Raw genomic sequence first — 22,435 nt, forward strand, 5'->3', positions numbered from 1 at the left:
CAAAACCATCTACCGGTCTGTTTATTTTGATAATCCAACGAAACAGACAACAGCTTTGGAACTGCAAATTAAAATGCCCATGCCTAAACCAAACAAACTAATCACAAAGCAGAAGGTCTGAAGGTCTGTTTAAACGCCAAAGCTAAATATACTAATCACTTTTTTTCAGTTTCTCTCTCTTTCTGTTTCTTCTGTATTAGAAATAGATTATGTGGCTTAACCAAAAAAGAAAAAAGGGGAGATAATTATATGGCACTGTAGAAATCTGGCTAAGGCAGGTAGAGAGAGACATATCTAACGTGGTTTTCTAAACTAAAGTCTCTGGACCTACAAAAATCAGGCTAAAGATCATGGTTGGTAAGACAAGACTAGGAGACATGAATGGTTGCAGTAAAGTCATGAAAACTGGGAAATGGTAGCCATTCATCTCTTATTGTTTGTGAAGATCCAAAGAAAGAAAGGCCAGGAGGGGCCATGATTTTATGAGTCTTTGGAAACAGTGAACTGGGAAATTGGTCGGAGGGGTGTGTGAGACTGTGAGTGTCTTGGTCACTAGACTGCACAAGACCCAATGGTACCTTTTTTTTAAGCCTCAATGAAGAAGAAGAGTCTGAGGGGAAGGGCTAAAAGGATGGATCAGTTGATGGGTAAGGGTCGCTGAGCAGCTCAGACCTGATTTATTTGTCTATTTCTTTGGATGGTAAGTGGAGTTATATAGTATAAGACATAAGAATTCAATGAAATTAAAACAGACATTAATACTTTTCCATTTCATCCTAGAAAACCACGTAGCATCCACTAACAATCTTTGACAAGAAAAGAGAGATAAAAGTGTAAGGTTAAGAGATAAGACATAAGAATTCAATGGTAGCAATCCAATCAATATAAAGACATTTCTCTATATCTTGGAGGGTCATCGACTTGGTCATGGAGATTAGGAGCTTAAGAGGAATTTTAATTTTTGTAATTTTGTACATCATGTTTGAGAGAATAATAATGTGCTGATTTCCTAGTTAGATATGTAAATTCTCCCCAGAAAATACTATTTTCTGTAGATGCTATCTCGTTGATGTCATCTTCCATTGCTAAGGACGATATCAATGGAAATGGAAAGAAGTTCTACAGACTGTAATTTTTTTCTTTCTTTTTTCCTTGGTTCAATAAAAAGCTCCATTTTCTAAAACAAGAAGAAGAAAAAAGTGCAAGGTTGCCTCATTCCCCTTGCAAATAGTGATCAAATGATCATATAACACAAATCTAATGCATAAATATTGACTAGATACTTCAATATGAGAAAAACTAAAATACATGATTTTAAACATGATTTATTAGCCTAGTGGATTAAATTAGGTATCAAATCAGAGACCTGAGTGTATAAGCAAGCAAATACCATATTAATAGGTTCTAAGATTAGGGTTGATCTCAAATTATTATTAGAAGACTAATGGAAGGTCTTGAGTCTTTAAAAATCAATGAGGTACACAGTTACACATATTATTGCCGGCTGGACAATGGATTCCCATTCAAAGCCCCCCACCCACCTAACTTCCTTTGTCCATACTGTAGGTGAGATCACATGATTCACAGTTTTGACTGAGTCAGAGAGAAGGGAAAAAAAAAGAGACTATTATCTCCAAAGCCCTAATTCAAAGCTTCACTCATATCATGAATGCTCACTAATCTAAAACTCTACACTACAGAATGAATATTTAGCCGTAAGTATCTTATTCTCTTAAAATGAGAAGAGCACAGATATCTACTCACGAGGTGCACTGGGGCGTACATTGGTAGGGCTAGGGCTCTGTGCTGTAAAGCTGCCTGAACTGTTTTTGCTCTTAAACGTAGCCAATTTTCAGTGGGGCCTTGATCACTTCTTTCAGTACATCACAGGCATTTAGTGTAGACTGAACCAGAATTTTGCCCCGCTCACTGGAACAGCAACCTTTTCTCCTTGACTTAACATATTCAAATGGAGTGCGTTTTTTTGACAGGTTATGCAAAGAGCCAAAAACTAAAGAAAGAAGCATAGATTTCATCAAAAAGAAGCAGAAAAGAAGAAAAAAGTATAATTGTTACATAATATATTCTCTTAGTAAGAAAAAATATATTGGATGGATCACTATGATTGGATTACTATGTTGGGCATTTTTTTTACTATTGTTATGTTCAAAACGAAACAAAGGCTTCCCTCCATTTCAGAAAGCCTGAGTTCTCAGGCCCTTCACTTACATCCATACATGTGCACAGCACTGCCTTCCCTACTGCAGCTAAACGTTAATGCATATAGATTTGTATACGGCAAGTGTGTGAAATAGAAAACACTACTGTCAACCACTGGTAATAAGAAAATATTGCTAAGCAGAAAATTAAACCAATCCATAAGTAATCAGATAATTACACTTGAAATAGTAAGAGAGAAAAAAAATATATATTATGGTTTAACTAGATCCATTTTGTTCGTTCCCCCTTCATTTTTTTTCCTCTTTTTTTCGGTGGTCAACCCCGCTTCCTTTATTGACATGTATAGATGAGAATCTAGAGGTTCACACAGGGTAGAGGATACTTCATGGTAGGTACCAAACTCGGTACGTGAAAGGAAACCTGCTTTAATGGTGGATCTGTTGCCTGCGCCAACTGCACATGCATCAGGCTGCCACTGCTGTCTTGTGGTACAATTTATGGTACACAATGCAGTTATGAGGCTTATTTCTTATGATCTACCCGAAGGAACAATGGTGACTGCTTGTTCTCTAAATATAAGTATCTGGAAGCATATAAGCCAGATGCACCCCCATGATTAATGGGTAAGACAACCTGGTGAGATTTGTGCGTTCATACAAAATCTGGCTGACCTGTTGAAGTCAAGCATCGATGCCACATCCGACTGTTTGGATCAACTTGCCTGGAGTAGGAAATTACTTCAGGGATTGGAAGGTAGACATAATGAGTATTGCATATGCCCACTGTAATACCACTATATCCAGCAAACGCTCCATGAACCTACCAAATCATGCAAGCAATAAAGTCAGATTTAACACCTACCAGAAATGTTGTGGAAAAGTCATTGCAATTTGCAGCTTTTGGTGTGCAAATGTTTCACTTTAGTCATTTCAGTTTTGTATCCACAGGAAATATTTTGGCTCCTCATTATCCTGGTTGAGTATTTCAGAGTAACATTTGAGTAAATACTCGAAATGAATAGTTAGTAATAATAATAGAAGCAGCACCTTCAGACTACTAGTGTACTTTTAACAGGTCCAGTCAGACCACAGATCCAGCTCAGATTCTTAAAGCCAAATCGAGTTACAATCTGATAGCCCTAAATAATCAACCAAAAGAGACTGGAATACACCAAGAAAACTAAAACATGAAACAAAGTGCCTAACGATAAAGTTTTGGCAACTCAAATGGGGCCAGGAGATTTCTACTTTAACAAAACTAAATTTGCAGTGAAGATTCTACCTGTTAATAACAATGCTAACCACTAAGCAACCTTGAAACACCACACCCCACACACTCCAACATACCCCCACTATCTAGCCTACTTAAAATACTCAATGATATTATCAGCATTTAGCAGTTTCACTCCATTAATTTTGGTTATTTCTAGCATTTCAAAATTATTTAATGATACCTAGTTATTATTGTTTAATCAAGCATTGAGAATTATGATATAATAGTAGAATATCTTAAAAAGTGCAACTACACTTACATTATAACAGTTAATATCGGCATCCGCGTAGAGTTGCCAAATGCTACAATATTAACCAGCTAGATTCCATGCACCAAAGAGAATCATGGTAGTTTAAGCAAAATTATTAATTCAAAGTCATGCCAGGGAGGGGTTTGGCACTGAACCCTTCTTAGAAGCCGGTTTAGTAGCTATACCAAAGAGAAAATAGGATCATTTGAGTGAATGAGGAGGGAAACATCTTCTCTATTATGTATTAGAGTTGAAGAGGTAGATCCGGACAAACGAGAGTCAAAGAAATGGATGGAGAGTTCTGATGCATATCACCACCAAAATGGGTTGATTTCCCCTAAAACAAGCCTAGGGTTGAACTACATGGGTCATGGACCATTGATCCTTCCGCTTTAAATTTAAACCTGGCCCCTTGATGGGCCTGTAATGGGGGCATCTAGCTCAAGTACTAAAAATAGATTAGTATCTTAGTTTATTTTCAGTGCTTTGTTTTTCAATTTGAACGATTGGTTCAGTCAGTTAATTACGATATTATGTATGGTCAATCTAGGCCGTAAGGCTAGCTCAGTTAGCAAAGGCCACCACCACATAATTAAGAGGTCACAAGTTCAAATCTCATTGAGGCCTAAACCCCAAACCCCAAACCGCTCTCCCCCCACACCCCCCCCCACCCAACCCCCCCCCCCCAAAAAAAAAAAAAAAAAAAAAAAAAAAGGGAAAGAAAAAAAGAAACCCTTCAAAATATATAAGCTCCCCTATTCCCAATTCCCAAAAAAATAAAATTATGATAGGTAAATTTAAGTTAGGGGATATAGGTCATTTTATGCCTTTTTGACAATTACATAAATATCCTCTGGGTTTCTGACAATTGCTCACATATCCTTTAAACTTTAACAGCATTAGTATAGCAACATACTATGACCAAGGTTGGAGAACTCTGAAGGTCTCACAAGATGTCTCTCACTCCCATTCCTTCGGAAATGGTAAGATCTTTGGTGCAAGAAGAAGGGGTTGATCTGTATCATCTTGACTTGGTTTTGCTTCCTCTCTTTTTTTAATAATACCGACTTGGGTTCTTCTCCTATCCATATCGAATAGAACATGCTAAGCAAAATCTTCTTCATGTAAAACCTGCTTGATTTAGATTGGGAAAATCGTAGCGGATTTCATGAAACCATGTAATATGGCTCGAATCCGTAGTCATTCCTATTTCTGATAGGAGCAGTTGACAATTGAATCCCATTTTTCCATTTAGCAAAATGAGATGATGTGCGACACAAGATATAGCACATAGGATCTCAAGTCTCGACTCTCGAGTTGTTACTTTGATGACTGGGTTATTATTAGAACTTTGTATTTGAACGAGGAATATGCGTAGCGTATCAAACTTGTTTTTTTGAACTTTAAGCACTAATGTATAAGTACACAATATATAAAATAGGCCATTTTAACTTTTAAGTGGTTTCCCACTTTAGGTCTGAAATGGAACTCACATCTACAGATCTACTCTCTCTCTCTCTCTATATATATATATATATATATATATATATTTTTTTAATTTTACTTTTTTTACTTTTAACATAAATCTGAGATCAACAATGTGATAAAAAAAACTGAAATAGGCTGGTGATGTAACCAGGCCCAGCCCACAGAAAGCCCATCAAAGTTTGAACCAGAAACCAAGAACAATTAGCACACCAAGGGGCTGGCTGAACCCTCAAAAGGGCATTATTGGTCTTTTCCCCACCCCCTTTGAGCACCAATAGGGGCCAGTAAATTCCCTGATAATTTTAGGATCCTATATCTGCTTTTTGCTTTTAAATTGGATTAGTTGTTAGAGTCCTTGTCTGAGATGGAGTTCCAGTTGCAAACCAATTCTCAAGTAGGATTCCTTCTGGAAATTAGTTTTTTATTTTTGCAAGTTATTTTTTACTTAGGAGATCTCTAGAAGACTCCTTTTCAGTTTGTTATTAAGTTGTTGAGCTGTAAAGAGAATCCCAATCCAAAGTGGATGCTCTAGTTTGAGTCCAACTAAGTTTCCTAGATTGAGTCTAGTCTATTTCCCTCACGTGTAAGGCTATATAAGAAGGCCCCCACCTCATTGTAAGCAATTCAGTTGAAGATCAAATAAAATTTCAGAGACATGGAGTTGTGGGAGCCTAGTTCAAGACCTGGGTTGAGAGATTAAAGAAAGTTTTCTGCAATTTCAGCATTGTTCTTCATCTTCTACAAGCCAGCAGAAGCCCTAGAGTACTTTTCAACTCAATCTTCAGTCAACCAGCCTTTCACCTCCAAGTAAAGTTAAAATCCCTACCCCTTCCCTTATCCAATTCCCCTTCCCTAACCCCATTGCAGACATTCACATCCCCCCCCCCCCCCCCCCTCCTTTTTTCTTCCCTACAGCAGCTGCCCCCTTCCCCTACATAAAAACCTGAAACCCCCATTCGCTGCCCCTCCTGACCCTTACCCTAGGATCACACCCTCCTTCTTCCCTTTTCCCTACTTTACTTAACTGCAGCCCTCTCTTTGAAGTTGCAGAATTTTCCTGCACTTCATCTTCTTCCTTGAAACCCTAAAACCCTAAACATATTACAAACCCATTATCTCCTTAACCCTTAACACAGCCTAAACCCTTTTAGGCCTAGCATCCCCACCCCAAAATGCTAACCCTTACTAAGAGTCCTAAACACATTGGGAGACCTAATTTTGCTTGGAAAAATTCTGCAATTGCAGATTGTTTAAAACAGAATATTTTTCTTACGTTTTAGACCTAATCCTATTCTAAACATAACCCTACACCTACCCACGCCTAGGTTTTAGAGTTGGGAACCCAATCAGACCTACCCACAGGGTTCCTCGAGTGTTTTTGAGTGCATTTAGCTGCTGTCCTCTGAGATTTCAATCCCAAACAGCAAGGGTTTAGTACCAAAGTACTGCTGGTTCTATCTGAGAGAATCCTGAAGACTGGCACAAACCCGGATTATGTTAGCTGGAGAATGATTTTCAGCCCCCAAATGACCCCTAATACCCATTAAATTGAAGCCTCAAGTTGGAGTAAAAAATTCAACCAACTCAGCAAGATATCACTGAGGTCTCAAGACTCTCAACCCTAGTGAGATGGGCCTTGAGATCAAGTTCTTAAAACATGACTGTGACCAAACCACCCGTGTTTTAAGCATAGTTAAAAATTTCAGTTCATCTCGCCATCTTGCCAGGCAAGATGGTGGAAACACCAAAATTTTGGTGAAGATTTCTTTGTTTTTCCTCAAATTTCGATGGTAGATTTTGGTGGGAATTTTTGTGTTTTTTTGAGCTGGTTTTCGGTGTCCAGCCTAATTTGAGGCTAATAAACACAATGGAAATGTTATTTTTGCCTAAACTCTGACCCAAAGTGTTCTTGATCAGCACTTGCCTCGCTATATGCGTGCGAAACTCAAAGTTTGGAATATGCATTCACAAATATAAATATGAATATTATGCAAAACAACACTAAGATTTTCATTAAAATGCAACAACAAATACAACAAGTAGAATTCAATATACAAGTTTGTATCACGCTAGACCCATCCTAGGGTATGGAGGAGTGCTCTAACTACTGGACATAAGCAGGCCATGGCATGGTACAGATAAAGTTATCCATATAGTCCGTCACTGCCCTTCTATAGGTAGCATCATTAACATTAAGTAGATATCCTACCCTAAATGTGCCGTACAACCATGAATTGTAACCCAGTTGCAGAACTGGCATAATTGGTTGCACTAGTTCTAATGGATATCAAAAAATGGAGTCCACAAATGATGCACTTGATCCATCTCCATAACCATATGCAGACATACTAGAGGAATTAGCAGATGAACCACCATATGCTCCCCATATCCATATCCATAAGCCCTATATAGTACAACACCTTGGAATTTTTCAACCTTCCATTGAAATTTTCAAGACAATTTAGCGTAACTTTGTAGACTCAATTATTGGCTATGGTTTTGTTTCGCTGAGTACCAAAATGGCGAGGTATCGGCAAAATTTTGCCTAAATCTCGCAAAATTTCATACTATGCTTACAAGGGACCAATACGTTATTTATTTATTTATTTTACTCATTATCCATGCCATTTCAAAGGAGTATAAGAGAGGCCCTAAGAACAGAAGGCTACTCCAACAACTACAATTTCTCTCAATCCATCATCGTGCACAACCAAAAATGACAGACCCCTCCATCCATTATTTTAGCGATGTCAATTATAGAAGTTAAAATAAATGTCAACCGCCTCTTTGGGGGTACTTATCTCTTGAGGTTTCTAATCAAATTTTTAAATTCATATCCAACTTGGAGTTCAAATTTGCATTTGAGTGGGTTTCTACTGGTAACCTTTGTTTTGAAGCCTCAGCCTCAGCCTCCAAACCCTCAGATTATTTCTCTTTTGATCTTACAAGAAGAGGGTTCACAACTGCTGCTTCTTCTGCCATTGATTTGTCATAGTAATACCTACCCACTGACAAACCGAAACTAGCTAGATCCAGCAAAATCATACCTCTCTTCAAGAAATTGAGCCAAACGGAGAAGAAAAGGAAACAAAATCCAAAATGAGAGGAAAGCTGACGGAGAGAGTAATTACTGGATTTTTATATGATTTTCACCACATCAACGCTCTACTCCAGGTGAGAAGTGGGAGAAAGGGAAGACATAGGGTTGCAGAAAGGTGAGGACAGTGTGGTTGTAGGAAGAAGGAAGAAGGAAGAAGAAAGAAGAAAGAGCAGAAGCAGGAGTCATGGACTCAAAATAAAATCAAGAAATTTTGAAATCATTGAAATCAGAGATGAGGAATAAACCATTGGTCTGTGAAACCCCAATTCCCACCAGCTTCAACATTAACTGGGTCTTAGAAGGTGTAAGTAAATAAGCTCATAAACGGTCCATGTATCAATGGGTTTGACTATGCCATGTGATCTATTTCCTTGCAGTGATCACTGCCAATTGCCCTATGGTAGACCCATGTGCAGTAGTCCGACGGTCCTACCTGTGTTGTCAGGGTTTCATTCTGCTGGGCCATCTATTGAAAATTCTCATAATATTTCTTCTAGTAGTATGCTGATGATTCCAATCCTTGATGCTGGATTATGTCTAAAATTCACACAATAAGAAGCCTTTTCCCAACTAAATGTGGTCGGATATATGGATCCTTGCCTTCCAATCAGCTCTATTTGAGGCCATACTAGATAAAAGGCCTAAGCTATGCACACCCTTTCTCACCACTTCTTTTAGGTTATCTTAGGTCTAGCCCTAGTTCTTCTAACTCCTTAGTCCGGATTATATTGCTTCTTTGAATAGGGGAATTCAAAGGGGCCTCCATTTCACGTGGCTATGCCACCTCAATCAACTTTCTCATAGCTTATCATTTATCGGAGTTACTCCTAGTCTAGCTCTAATATGATCATTTCTTACCTTGTCCTTCCTAGTTTTGCCACTCATCTATCCTAGCATCCTCATCCTATTTTGCTGACTTCATACATATAACGCTTCTTAACAGTCCAACCCTCTGCGCCATACATTATAGCTAATCATACAATGGTCCCATAGCATTTTCCTTTGAGCTTTCAAGGAAAAACCAGATGCATCTCTCCAATTCATCCACCTATTATAATTCTTTGGGTCACATCATCCTCTATATCACCTTTGTTATTTATGATTGAGCCAAGGTACCTAAAATAATCGCTTTGTTGAATCTCCTTCTAGTCTAGTCTTACCACTTTATCGTCTGCCTAATCACGACCAAAGTTACACATAGATATTCCATCTTCGTAGTTCGTTCTACTTAGTTTAAGCCTTTTGATTCCAAAGTTGCTCCCCATGAGTTTAACTTGGTATTACTCCCTGCTTGTGTCTCATCTACAAAAACAATATCATTAGCAAAAAGCATACACTAAGGAACCTCATCTTAAATGTCTTTGGTTAAATCATCCATTATAAGTGCAAATAATTATGGGTTAAAGCTGATCCTTAGTGTAGCCCAATTGTAATCGAGAATTCACTGCCTCATCCCCCACTATTCTAACACTTGTCACTGCACCAACATACATATATTTAATTATGTCCACATATCTACTTGCAGCATTTCTTTTCTCTAATACTTGCAAAATTAAAGCACTAGGGACTCTATCATAAGCTTTTTCTATGTCAATAAAGACCATATGATGATTTTTCTTATAGTCTCTATAACTTTCCACGAGTCTCCTAATAAGGTAAATAGCTTTTATTGCAAATCTTCCTGGCATAAAACCAAATTGGTTCTCTGTAGTAGTGGTTTCTTGTCTCACACAGGTTTCAATTACCCTCTCCCATAATTTCATAATATGATTAATTAGTTTTATGCCTCTATATAGTTATTACAGTTTTTAATATCCTTTGTTTTTGTAAATAAGGACCACGATGCTTCTTTCATCTGGCATTTTCTTGGCGCTCCTAATCTTATTAAACAACTTAGTCAACCAAACTAGTCCATAGGTTACTAAGTTCTTCCATACTTCTATTTGGATTTTATTAGGACCTTGTGCCTTGCCTACTTTCATCCTCTTTAGAGCTTTTTTTACTTCGAACATCATATTTCTCCTTACATATGTTCAAAGTTGGTGCCATGGTATATAGTGTAATCATCCGAGTTATAGACACCTAAAGTACGTTTATTTAGCAGGCTAGAGAAACAAAGTTCCCATCTCTTCTTGATGTCCTTGTCATGTACAAGTACTTTAGTGTCTTCACTTTTAATACATCAAATATGGTTGGATCTCTACCCTTCTGATCCCTTATCGTAGCTATCTTATGAATAGTTTTCCCCTTCCTTTGTGCCCAGCTTATTATATAAATATTCATCTCTGCTCCCTTGCTTTTCGCATAATTTTCTTATTTCTAGCCAACTTATACCTTTGTAAATCCTCTACATCTTTGGTCCTTTGCCATGTCTTTCAGTTAGCTTTCTTATTTTTGATGGCTGCTTGAACCTCACCATCCCATCACCAAGTCTCTCTATAAGAATATTGCTTTCCTTTTGATTCACTTATCACAACTTTAGCCACCTTAGTACATCTAGCCATACATCGTAGTACTGATTCCCTTAAATTCCCACTTTCTTTGTTTGACTACTTCAATAGTGAGATTACCCTCTATGATACCTCCTTGAGGAATTCCTTGCATTAGTCTATTCATATTTTCTCAAAACTGTAACTTTGGACTTTCATCAAGTCCTAGTTGAGATGCATATGCACCAATTATATTTACAATATCTTTCTATAATACAAGCTTGACAGCTAGAATCTATCACCTAATCTTTTAACACCTACCACATCGTTCTTTAAATCTTCACCACAATTATTGCATAATCTAATTTTATTACTTTTATCCTAATGTACCAAAGTTTATAGTCATCCAACTCCCTAGCTTTTTTTTATCCTTCCATCTAGTCTCTTGAATGCAAGCTATATTAATATTTCTTTTCCTCATAACATCTATTAATTCTAAGCTCTTACATGTTAAAGCTCCTATGTTCCAAGGTGCAAATCTAATCCTACATTTCAGGATTAGCTTCTTACATGCACTCCTCCATAGTTTAGGAACCCTTGCCAACTTATCACCACATTTGGGCGCTGATGTGGCACATCGCATACTGGGGATGCCCTAGCTAACCCTCGCCCACTAATCACTACATTCGGGCCAAAGTGTAGCATGTCATTTATTTTGTCAGGAAACTCCCACATCTAAAAGCTCAATCCTTCCATAATTTGGATTCCATTAATGTGGTTTGTAATTGAGTGTTTTTCTAAAATTTTCTCTTTGAAATTAAATTTGGCGGAAATGGGTGGACTAACTGGAGTAGTAGATTACGGTGAGTTGTGAGGTTTTTCAAAAGATAAAAGATGATGGGATAGGGACTCAGGGCAAATAGCTAATATCAACCCTAAAAAGGGTAATATGGTTAGTAAAATATCGTTTTTCAAATCTAATGGTTAACTAACATTACTAACATTAGAATACTAATAGAGTCAGGTTAAGTGCAATGAGATTTGTAAAGTAGCGAAGGCTTCAGTGAATTGTTAGAAAGCGGGGTGGTTCATGTATTTGTCGAAAAGGTCAAGGGAGGCCAAAGTAGTTTATTCTTAAAGAATTGTACTTAGGATTTAAACCTTCCAGTGCATGGTAATCCTCCGTTTCTTATTTTTTGGGATGAATAAATAAATTCATTGAGTAAATAAGAGAACGTTGGAGGGGAAAGAATACAAAGGCAAACTGAAGCAAAGAGAATAGGACTCAACAAAGCAAAAAACACAAAACTAGCACAAGTGGCTCATAACCTTACAACAAAACAAGAAGCACAATACTAGGCCAAAAATGACAAAAAACCAAGACCACTAGGCCAAGCTAGACTGAAGTAGTTTCTTGTTCGACGAAAGGCAGCAATGCGGACACCATTGCAGTGGGACAGACATCGCATCATGCACCAAGGAGAAGCAACCGGGCCAATGGTAGTACTCTGTTTTGATTAGAGTTAGCTTTCCTTTTACATTTAGGACATCGTATTTAAGCTATAAGCCTCAATTTAATGCCAGGATGTGCAAGGAAAGATCTAGGTTGAGTTTTTGATAATTGAATTGCTTATGCAAATGGCTTTGAGCTGCTGTTTCCTCCCTTGTGGGATTGCTGATGGTGAGTTATATCTAGTGCCTCAGTCAGCAGTGTCCAAGGAAGCGTCTAGGTTAGCAACAATGTAGTTGGTAGCCAGGTCTGTTGAAGAATATCTGGAGAATGTATACTCCATCATCCTCTTCTCATACCCTCCGACCATCACTCCATCTCCCCCCCCCCCCCAAAAAAAAGCAAAAAAAAAAAAAAAAAAAAAACCCTGTCCAGCAACTATTCCGCTTAAAGGGCTCATCAGAGCCACCCGAACCACCATTGAACATGCAACTAACCTTCACTACCTTCTGCAATCAGAATTCTCCAAGCTTTTAGGGGAATCAGACGCCCATCATCCCCTCTCTTCAATCCAAAACCCAGTACAACATCAGCCCCTTTGAGCTTTGGTCCCCATATTCTCTCAACCACCCTAAATTTTCGGAAAGCACAACCACCCATTAGAATTTGCCCAAGTAGTGTTTGAACCTCAATCCCTATATCCCCTCCACCCTCTTAGAGTTTCAAATCAATCACCCTAAGCCCCAAAACTAAATGTTCCCCTTTTCAGCAAGCCAAAACCCTATCTTGGTGGATCTGATTTTGAGATCTTTGGAAGAGCTGGCCCTTGGTTGACCCTGTCAACTAAGGCTACATCAAACTCAGGTGTATTACTGAGAATCCTATCATCTCATTGAAACCATTCAGCCAATAAGACAAAAGTAGAAATACTCGAATCATTTCTATTTGACGCAGCCAATTTTCCACCGACTGGAGGCATACCACAGAATAAATTGGGAGGCCAAAACAGCTGCTTATGAGAAATAGGACGGAGGAGGTGGACCCAACATCTATCTATCTAGCTAGAAATCTATGCTACAAATTCCATTCTTCATATGGTCATGTCTAGAGTCTGCACTCAATGGGAGAGGAAATGAATTAAATGATCCCTGATTTTGGTGAGGAAGCCAAAATAAATTATAGAATAAGTCAACCTGCATCCAAGATAAGTAGCACCTTCACTACAAATAAAAAAGGAATGAGTGCAAGATTGGTCATAGGACAGGCATGGTGGTAGATCTCATTTTTTCACATAGGCGAGACGAGATGGAGGTTGAGAGTAGAGAGTTGGGATATCTCGCTCGAGATCTCACCAAAGCTCGCCCTGGATCTCGCTAGAACTCTCAAATTTTGCTTTTTTTTGTGGACTTCGGCTGGATTTTCACTTGCAACTACTCTTAGCACATCTACAACATTGAAGGAAGATCAATCATTCTCTCTACTTGTCTTATGAACTTATGATTTAATCATGGTGGCAGATCTCGCGAGATATCTCGTTTTTTCACCTTGGCAAGACGAGATGGAGGGCGAGAGCAGAGAGTTGGGATATCTTGCTCGAGATCTCGCCATATCTTGCCATATCTCGCTATATCTCGCCCCGGATCTCGTTGGAACTCTCAATTTTTACCTTTTTTTGTGGATTTTGGCTGAATGTTCACTTGCAACTACTCTTAGCACATCTACAACAAGGAAGCAATCATTCTCTATTTGTCTTGTGAATTTATGATTTAATGACTTACATAGAACTTCTAATGGTTGTATAATTATTTTATTCTTGAAAATTGAGATTGTGATACTCATATGGATGGAATTTTGATAACATTTAAGTTAGTTGATGCATTTGATATATTTGCTTTTCATTTATATGCCTTAAAGGTTCTATATTACATGTTGTATAACATTGCATTCCCTAATCTTACTACATTTCGGTTTCATACTATGGGTACACTTAGAAATCATACATAGGATTGTTTCTAACAAATCCAAGGCCACCAACGTGTTCAAAAGGCCTTAAATAAGCTAAATACCAAGTTTCAACCCAATTGGGACCCTAAAACCCACCGAGATGGGCCACCGAGTTGACGCCAAAAAATTGTATATCTCGACCAAAATCTCACCGAGATGGTCGAGATCTCTCTTTTTCAAGGTGGCGAGATCTCTCTCTCGAGCAAGATATTCTACCATGGATTTAATGACTTATATAGAACTTCTAATAGTTGTATAATTTTATTATTCTATTCTTGAAAATTGAGATTGTGATACTCATATGGATGTTATTTTGATAACATTTAGGTTACTTGACGCATTTTATACACTTCCTTTTCATTTATATGCCTTAAAGGTTCTACATTACATGTTGTATAATATTGCATTCCCTAATCTTACAACATTTCGATTTTCACACTATGGGTAGACTAAGAAATCATACATAGGGTTGTTTTCTGACAAATCCAAGGCCACCAATGTATTCAAAATGCCTTAAATAGACTAAATACCAAATTTCAACCCAATTGGGACCCTAAAACCCACCGAGATGGGCCACCGAGTTGATGCCAAAAAATTGTATATCTCAACCGAGATCTCTACCTATCAATATGGTCACGGTCTATAAACCATGCTTGTAATGGGTTTAAGATGTACAACCCGTCAATTACATTTTGTACCAAATAAATAGAAAAAGGCCATCTAGAGAATTCTCTCAATGAGCAAAATAATTAGAAAGCTTGGTGAATAAACATCTCCAAACCCTCCCTCCCCCCCCCCCCCCCAAACAAAAAAAAAAAAAGAATGAAAAGAAACTCAAGTTTTTCTTCCATTTTTTACTATCAAAAGAAAAAAGAAGAAAAAAAGCAGGATTTTAGATATCAGACTCATCATCACAGTCAGTCATGTCATTTGGTCTTTGGATCCATAGGTGCCTCCGAATCATGGTCTTGCTAATTACCGATGGTGCCAATGGCATAACGAAACAAGTAAAACACAGCCTTCTCTTTCCTTTATTAATTTTGAGTATTTACTACTCAATTTATGTACAGCAAGGAAGATTGTGTACAAAAGGGTACTTACAGCATTTTGACCTAGAACAGCACAGAGAATTCCATCAGAAGCATTTGCTCGACATGCACGAATCATGTATGTAGGGTCAATGTACTTCACATCAGCCGGAAGACCAATCTCCTTAAAATATTTCTTTGACTGAAACAACATAAGTAAATTCATACCTCAACAACATAAGGTAAACCAGCTCAAAAGTAAAGGCCCATGATAATTACTTGCAATTTCAATTCACACTGTATAAATTACAGGTAAAACAATGACTAGGTTTCTGCATCCTCCTTGTAGAAAATTTGAAATCTCTCCAAATGAATCCAGTGAAGAGACGAAGAGAGGACATGATTAACATGCTCATTCATTATTATAATTAGTCTAAATTATTTGTACTGACAATATTGACGAATTTAGTATTGGCAGAAGTAATCAGTCCCTAGAAAGATGTCTCTTAGTTGATCAATACATAAACCCATAATTTTAACAAGGAAAGATATCTACTTTTGACCATAAATGACCAGAGAACCCAATTAATCATGTATCTGGCTTCCTACTTATTACTATTAGACTACTTTTCCTTTTCGTATAGAAGTTGACCAAAAGTTACTACTTTTGAAATTCAGCTATCTGCATAAATACAACTGGAAGCTTTTGTGGCCTCATGTTGTGGTCCCCATGTGTTTCTCATGCCACTTTATGTTTGCAGAATTCCTCAAAAAGCATGAAATTTATGAGGAAATTACAAAATAACTAGAATCACTATCCTGAGGTGTTTGCTTCATGTTTCAAATCATGGAGCTCTGCTCCCAAATGCTCATTAATGGATTTCTACTCACCCAAAAGAGGGGAACCACCAAACCGCCCCCCAGCAGTGGGTGAATGAAGAAGTCCAAGAAGAAATACTGCATAAGTATAATGTTTTGAACTAGTGGGAAGATTGTAGCAAAAGAACCAACGTGCATGTCGATTTTCACCATTCACAAACTGCATATAAAAGCTAAGAGGGTGATTTATGACGATATAAATATCTCAGAGGTTGTAACACTAACCTCTTGTTGAACATGGACACCAATATCACCAAGTATAATATTTCCTGATGGATCTGTAGCATTAGTCTTCTCAAGGAAATTCTGCATTACAAAGCAACAATAATATACAATCAGCATCTCTTTCTTTTTAGATGTCCAGAATGACATGGCAGGTATGATCATCTTTAACATCATGGTTGGATCCTTCATCTCAATTCCCAATTGATATTCTTAGAGAAGATGCTCAGCAACTTTACTATCTTGGCAAAACGAAATACCAATTATCATAAAAAGAAAAATACTCTAACTTTGGTCTTCTGAGCTTTAAGAGTTGATATTTTTTGACCAATCATTTGTTAAGTCATAAATAATTTGGACCAAGTACATGGTTTTGAACACAATGAATATTATGTTGTACTGTAGCTTACACACTGGTAGTTCCCATAAAAAAACCACAAGCCCTAAATTTAAGGTTCACCCTTAGGATATTATTCAATCAGTCAATTGAACTAGCAATAAACTAGGGTTTAACCACCCAACAAGTAGGGTTTCAGCTCACAGGGCTTACCAAATAAGTCTCTGAGATGTTGTACGTCAGTCATACCTAAAGGCACCTGTTTATTGTGCTTCAAATCAAGCCTGAATAGAGTCATGGTCAGTAGTTTTCTCTCCCTAGTCCCTGTCCTTGTGGCCAAAGAGTCAAACAGCAGGATGCAATCGGCAATGGACATGTACCCTGTTTCAAAGTGTGGAACTGTTACTGTACTCTGGTTTCATAATGCTCTGGTAGGCATCTGGTTCCAAGTCGTGAGCTCTCTACCCTCATAGTACAATTCTCTCTCCATGGTGTTCCACCGGTATCTAGCAACAACTACTAGTTTGGTCCGAGATAGCCTCGTCTTTTGGTCCTCTGACAGGTCATACAAATCAAAGTAGTCATCCAGGTCAGCTCTCCAGTCATTAAACAATTGGGGGTCTAGGGATCCATTAAATTCTTTCAGTTCAAGTTTTACCTTATGGTGGTCTGCTCCCCTTCTATGGTTCTGGTCCCCATTAAAATAGGAACAAATGTGTTCCTCAAAAGTAAGGGATGTCTGCTGGTGGACCTCCCACATGGTGGTCCTTCCTCTGTCTCAAACCTATCATAGATAGGATTATCACCTAGATTCATGAAAATAATCATTCCTATCCATGTCTTTGTATCATCCAACTGGAGCATCCCTATATCTATGTGGTTCACTTGTCTTTTGCTTTTAATGATGGTTAGAACAATTTGGGTATGAACCCTTTGGAGGTGGGGCAGGAGTGTGCTGCTCTTCTTCTCTACGTGGTTGTTCCAGATGGGCCACTATGTTTGTCAAACCCTGGACTTGTGTTGTAAAGCCTTGTAATTGTGCTAGCATCTCTGCTTGGGTGTTTTGTATGTTCTCGAGCTGTCTAGCTACTGCTGATTCGTCCATTGCTCTGATACCAAGTAATTCATGCAAGCCTTAAATATAAGGTTCACCCTCAGGATGGAGCTCAAGTGGCACTGACTTAACATGCCATTGGAGAAGTAGAAATATCAGGAGTTTAGTCAAATGCTCACCTTCCTGCTCTAGGTCAATGTATATATCAGAATCAGCCATAAAGAGGGTCAAGATTGAGACAAATTGAGGAGAGGGGGAGGGAGTAGGGGAGGCTGAGTTTTGCCGCTGAAATCTCCTTTTGGAAGGTTTTTTAACCGTAATCCTACTACAAGACACTTCCCTTCTTTCTCCTTGCTAGGTTCTCTTTTGTCATTTTTTCCTTTATGGGGGGAGATTTGAGAAGACGGTATGGCAAGAGAGTACATGATGTGAACCAAAATTCAGCCCCCTAGCCGAAACCCTCGAGTGGGCTCCCCAGTGGCTACCTAGGGCTGGCCGAACCCTCTTGGAGGGGTATTTTTGTCACTCCAGCCCTAATTATTTGCTGATTCTAATTTTCAAAATTTTCCTTTTAACTTTTAGACGAGTCTTGGTCAGTTAGGAGCAAGGTTCTAAATTTCACAAAACTTCAGCAAAATTTTGAAAATTACAAGAGGTTGTACCATACAAGGCTTAATGCTATGGATATGAATATGGTGGAGCATATGGTGGTTCATCTACTAATCGTAGTAGCATGTTTGTATATGGGTATAGAGATGGATCAGGTGCATCATTTGTGGACTCAATCTTTGGATGTCCATTAAGACTAGGCAAAGTAAGCTACTTCTTCAAGATTAGGCCTTCACACCTCTAGGTTTTGAGGAGACAACAGTAAAGCCAGATCCATAGCGGTTCAAGGAAGAAATAGAAGAAGCCGACAACTGTTTGGCAGCTAGTTACTAGGTTTTCGTCTGGCAGTTCTGAAGGTGGAGACACGTTGGCGGTCCTTCGTTGTGTGTCTCTCCGCCTCCTTCTCCTCTCTCTCTTCTCTCACTCTTCTCCTCGATCGGTGTCTCTGGAGGCGGAGAAACGTTGGTGGACCTCTGTCGTGTGTCTCTCCGCTACCCTCTCCTTCTCTCGCTCTTCTCCTCCTTTTCCTCCTCTCATTGTCTCCTCTCTATTTTGGCAGTTCTCTGGTTGTGCGATCTTATCTAAGCACCTTTCTTCTCCCTCTAGTCTGTTTGTCAGAGGCTTGGTCGATCATGATCTCAAATTTGAGATCTAACTCTCTTCCCTTTGCTTCTCCTCCTCTCTTGTTCTCTCATGAGGTTGGGTTGAACTTGCTCTCTTCCCTTTAACTCTCTTCTTCTCTTTGTTTCTTCTCCTTCTATTTCTTTGGTGGAGTGGTAGAGCTACATATCAGTTTTGTGATCCGAACTCCCTCTTCACTTCTCTTTTCTCTTCTCCTCATTCTCCTATTCTCCCGACCTCTTGTTAGGAAAAAGGAAAAATGGAAAGAAAAAAAAAGAAGGTGTGTTTGAGGCCGTTTTAGGGTTCATTTTTGTTTGTTAAGGGTTCCAGTCTCGATGGCTCCTTGTTGTTGAGGGAAGCCTTAACAGGTATTGTTGTCGTTCTCTCCAAGTCGAGTCCGAACTTTGATACGGATTCTTCTCCTCTCTCCCTCTCCCCTTTCTGCTATTGGGATCAGCTTCATATTGTTGAGGGTTCTTTTCCTCTTTGGCCTTTCTTGTGTTACGGGGTAAGCCATGAGAGCCATCACTGTTGATCTCTCCGTTTTAGGCTCGACCTCAAATCCAGATTCTTTTCCTCTTCCCTTCCTGTTTCTGGGGTTCACTTCAATTCGTCGAGGGTTCTAGACATTGATGGCTTCTCTAGCTTTGGGGGAAGCCATGAGGACTATCATTGTTGAACTCTCTGAATGTGTTTTAAACTCTGATATGTTCTCTTCGTTCTTTGTCTGAATCTTGTGATGCTACCTTCGCTGCAATTGTGGCGCTACTGCATAGGTCCATGTGCATTGTTATAAAGAAGGCTTCTCATGGCTAGGATTGAACAGAGCCCGCATCGGTTTAGGCTGGGGCCCTTCCTACGTATGGCTATAGGCCTCTTGTGCTATATAACTAGTTTGCTTTTATTGTTGCTCTCAGATGGTTGCTAGGCTCGATGCCTCTTACTTTGGCGTTGGACCACTTGTGCTTGTGTATCAAGTTTGCTTTAATTGTTGCTCTTAGGTAATTGCTTGGCTCAATGCCTCTTTGGTTGCTTGTTAGTTGAGGCACTTTGCCTGGGCTTTGTCGCTTGTGCTCTTGTATTTCCTTTTATTCTCTTTGGTAATGAATTATTTAATCATCCAAAAAAAAAAAACACTCTGTCTAGCACTCTTCTTCTAGAAATTCCAGCAAGTTCCAAGGAAGCACAACAAGCTAACCCCTCTCCCCTACCATAGCAGACCATCCCACTCATTCTCTTTCCATTATAGCATGCCAAGCCCCCTTCTCCCCTACCCTCCTCTGTTCTGTGCAGCCCTAATTTCCCCTCCCCCTTGCTGTCACACCTTGGCAGCAGCTTCCCTAGGCCCCCAAAACCCCCTCCCTGCCCTACAGCACCTCACCTCCCCTTCTAACCCTCTTGGCCTATCTCTCTGCCCCCTCTTCCCTGAGGCAAGACAGAAACAGAAAAAATAGAAAAGACGAGAGAGAGAGAGAGAGAGAGAGAGAGGGGGAAAGAAAGAAGGAAAAAAAGAGGAAGAAGAAAAATTAAGAAAAAAAAAAAAAGAACAGGAAAGAACAAGGAAAAGATAGAAAAGATCCTTTTCCCCTTCCAAGATCCAACCCATATTCACCCAAATTATTTATCCTTCTTTCCTACCACCCTTAGGAACAATTTTAGTCACCCAATACCATCCCATAGGGATTTGTTAAAGCCCCAAGCTTTCCTACCAATTTGTCACAAATCCTATAATCATCTTTTAGTTTGCCTTTACCAAACTGTGCCCATCATAATTCTTGAAAGACATCCAAATCAATCCATACCCTTTCCTTGGAAGTTTCCTATTAGATCTTGTTCTTTTGCTTGCAACTTTATCAAAGATTCTAAGTGAACCCTTAATTTTAGGGAATCTTTCCACGAAACCCTAAACCTTTAGAATTGAGTTTCCATCAGTACATTGGGGAAGTCTGTTTCTCTCTTTTTCAAGATGATCCTGTTTTCTTTTTCTTTCTCTTTCTCTTTCTTCTTCTTCTTCATCTTCACCCCCCTTCCTTTTTTGGGGTTTCATAGCTGACTAAACAAACAACTTTCAAGGTCATTTGATGGCACAAGTACCCTTAAGAACACAACCAATATTTTTAGATGATGAAAAAGGAAAAACAGACAAACAGAATCATAGTTGTCAAGGTTTCAGCACCCACAATTGGCATCCAGGTGCCTCAAGCACTAGTGTCCACCTGCTCGCCTATGCAACTGCTTTGGTTGCCTTGTAGATAATGCTTTTGGTCCGACCCCAATTTAAATGCCTGGATTTGTCTCATGTGGTGATAGCTATGAATGTAATACTTCCAACAAAAACTGTGGAATGCGAGTTGGGAAATAATGACTTGTGCATTACAAGGGCAGCGACGTGCAATTTATAATACAAGAAGTTTTGGAGATTACGAATAGAACTATAACAAACAGATTACATTTAAAACTCAAAATACTCAACACAAGCCTCGCTTTCATATTTGATAGTAGGATCTTTCTTCTCTCTATTTATATGTAATTTGTCAATAAGCTAGTCTTTCTTGTTGATGGCATTACAGAATCTGGGTAATGTCATCTTTCTTTTTTTTCCGGTGCCGATGCTATTTCTGATTTGTTGTCTCTTTTATTCATATTCCTGTTGAGCAAAGAATAAAGCATGACTGAATAAATATATTTGTGAAGTGCCTATGCAAATGGGGACCTTCTAAAGAAGAGATTGATCCCTACTTTTGGTGGTGCTTCAAGTCCTATCTCCAAGTTCTAACTGCAGAATCAGTCCTCTGCCTCCCTTACAGGCCTGCTGCCTTGCTAAAAGAGAGATCCCCATCCCCCTTTTCTATCACCATGCTTTGGTATGTATTATTTGAATTTTTTGGGACTTCCCAAGGGACCCAAATTTCATGGGCAGATATACACAAACTTAACCATCAGATCTGTCCCAAACATCAGTCACAACCATCAGATCTGTCCCAAACATCAGTCACATCATCCCCCCAACCATAATGACTTTAAATCCTAATTTGACCCCACTGTGGCCATCCAATTTCAAGATACATAGATTTTCTTTAATTTTGATAGTCCTTAAAATCTCCAAAACAAGAACTCAATATTGGAAGAATAGCCCCTAGGTGATCCCATTCGATCTAGGGCTACATCACCCTTGGTGATCCAGGGAAGGTTCTACAAGCATATTGGAAAAAGTGAAAATGGTTGTGGGGTGCCAAAAGTAACTGGAGATGGACAGGCAGTGGCTGTTTGGTGTCAGGGTTAGGTCAAGAGTCTCTACAGTAGTTCCCAGTTTGAAACCTGTTGTGATTCTAAGTAAATGGTAGAATTGTCTCTAGGATGCCATTATGTAATAATCCCAAATTGGGAATTTCTTTTCTTTCTATATTCTTATTATTATAAATATAAATAAAGATTGACTGTGTATCCCTGACAAAAGTTAGTTCTCAGACCATCCAACATGTTATCAGAGCTGAAGTTCTTTGGAATTTGA

General features: G+C 38.8%; 1 protein-coding gene across 1 annotated transcript in view; it reads right to left on the minus strand.

Moving 5' to 3' along the window:
* Positions 1–2,307: 2,307 nt before the first annotated feature.
* Positions 2,308–22,435, minus strand: part of LOC149018171 (ATP-dependent 6-phosphofructokinase 5, chloroplastic-like) — a 72,002-nt gene continuing 51,874 nt past the window's right edge. Inside the window, exons 11-13 of the mRNA XM_089152491.1 lie at positions 16,307–16,387; positions 15,276–15,404; positions 2,308–3,000 (exon numbers count right to left, since the gene is read on the minus strand). Of these exons, the coding sequence (XP_089008617.1) occupies positions 2,833–3,000; positions 15,276–15,404; positions 16,307–16,387 (378 nt within the window). The 3' untranslated portion in view covers positions 2,308–2,832. The remainder of the gene's footprint in view (positions 3,001–15,275; positions 15,405–16,306; positions 16,388–22,435) is intronic.

The sequence above is a fragment of the Hakea prostrata genome, chromosome 4 (assembly GCF_041222555.1).
Source record: "Hakea prostrata isolate BN-2017 chromosome 4, UWA_Hpros_2, whole genome shotgun sequence".
NCBI lineage: Eukaryota > Viridiplantae > Streptophyta > Magnoliopsida > Proteales > Proteaceae > Hakea > Hakea prostrata.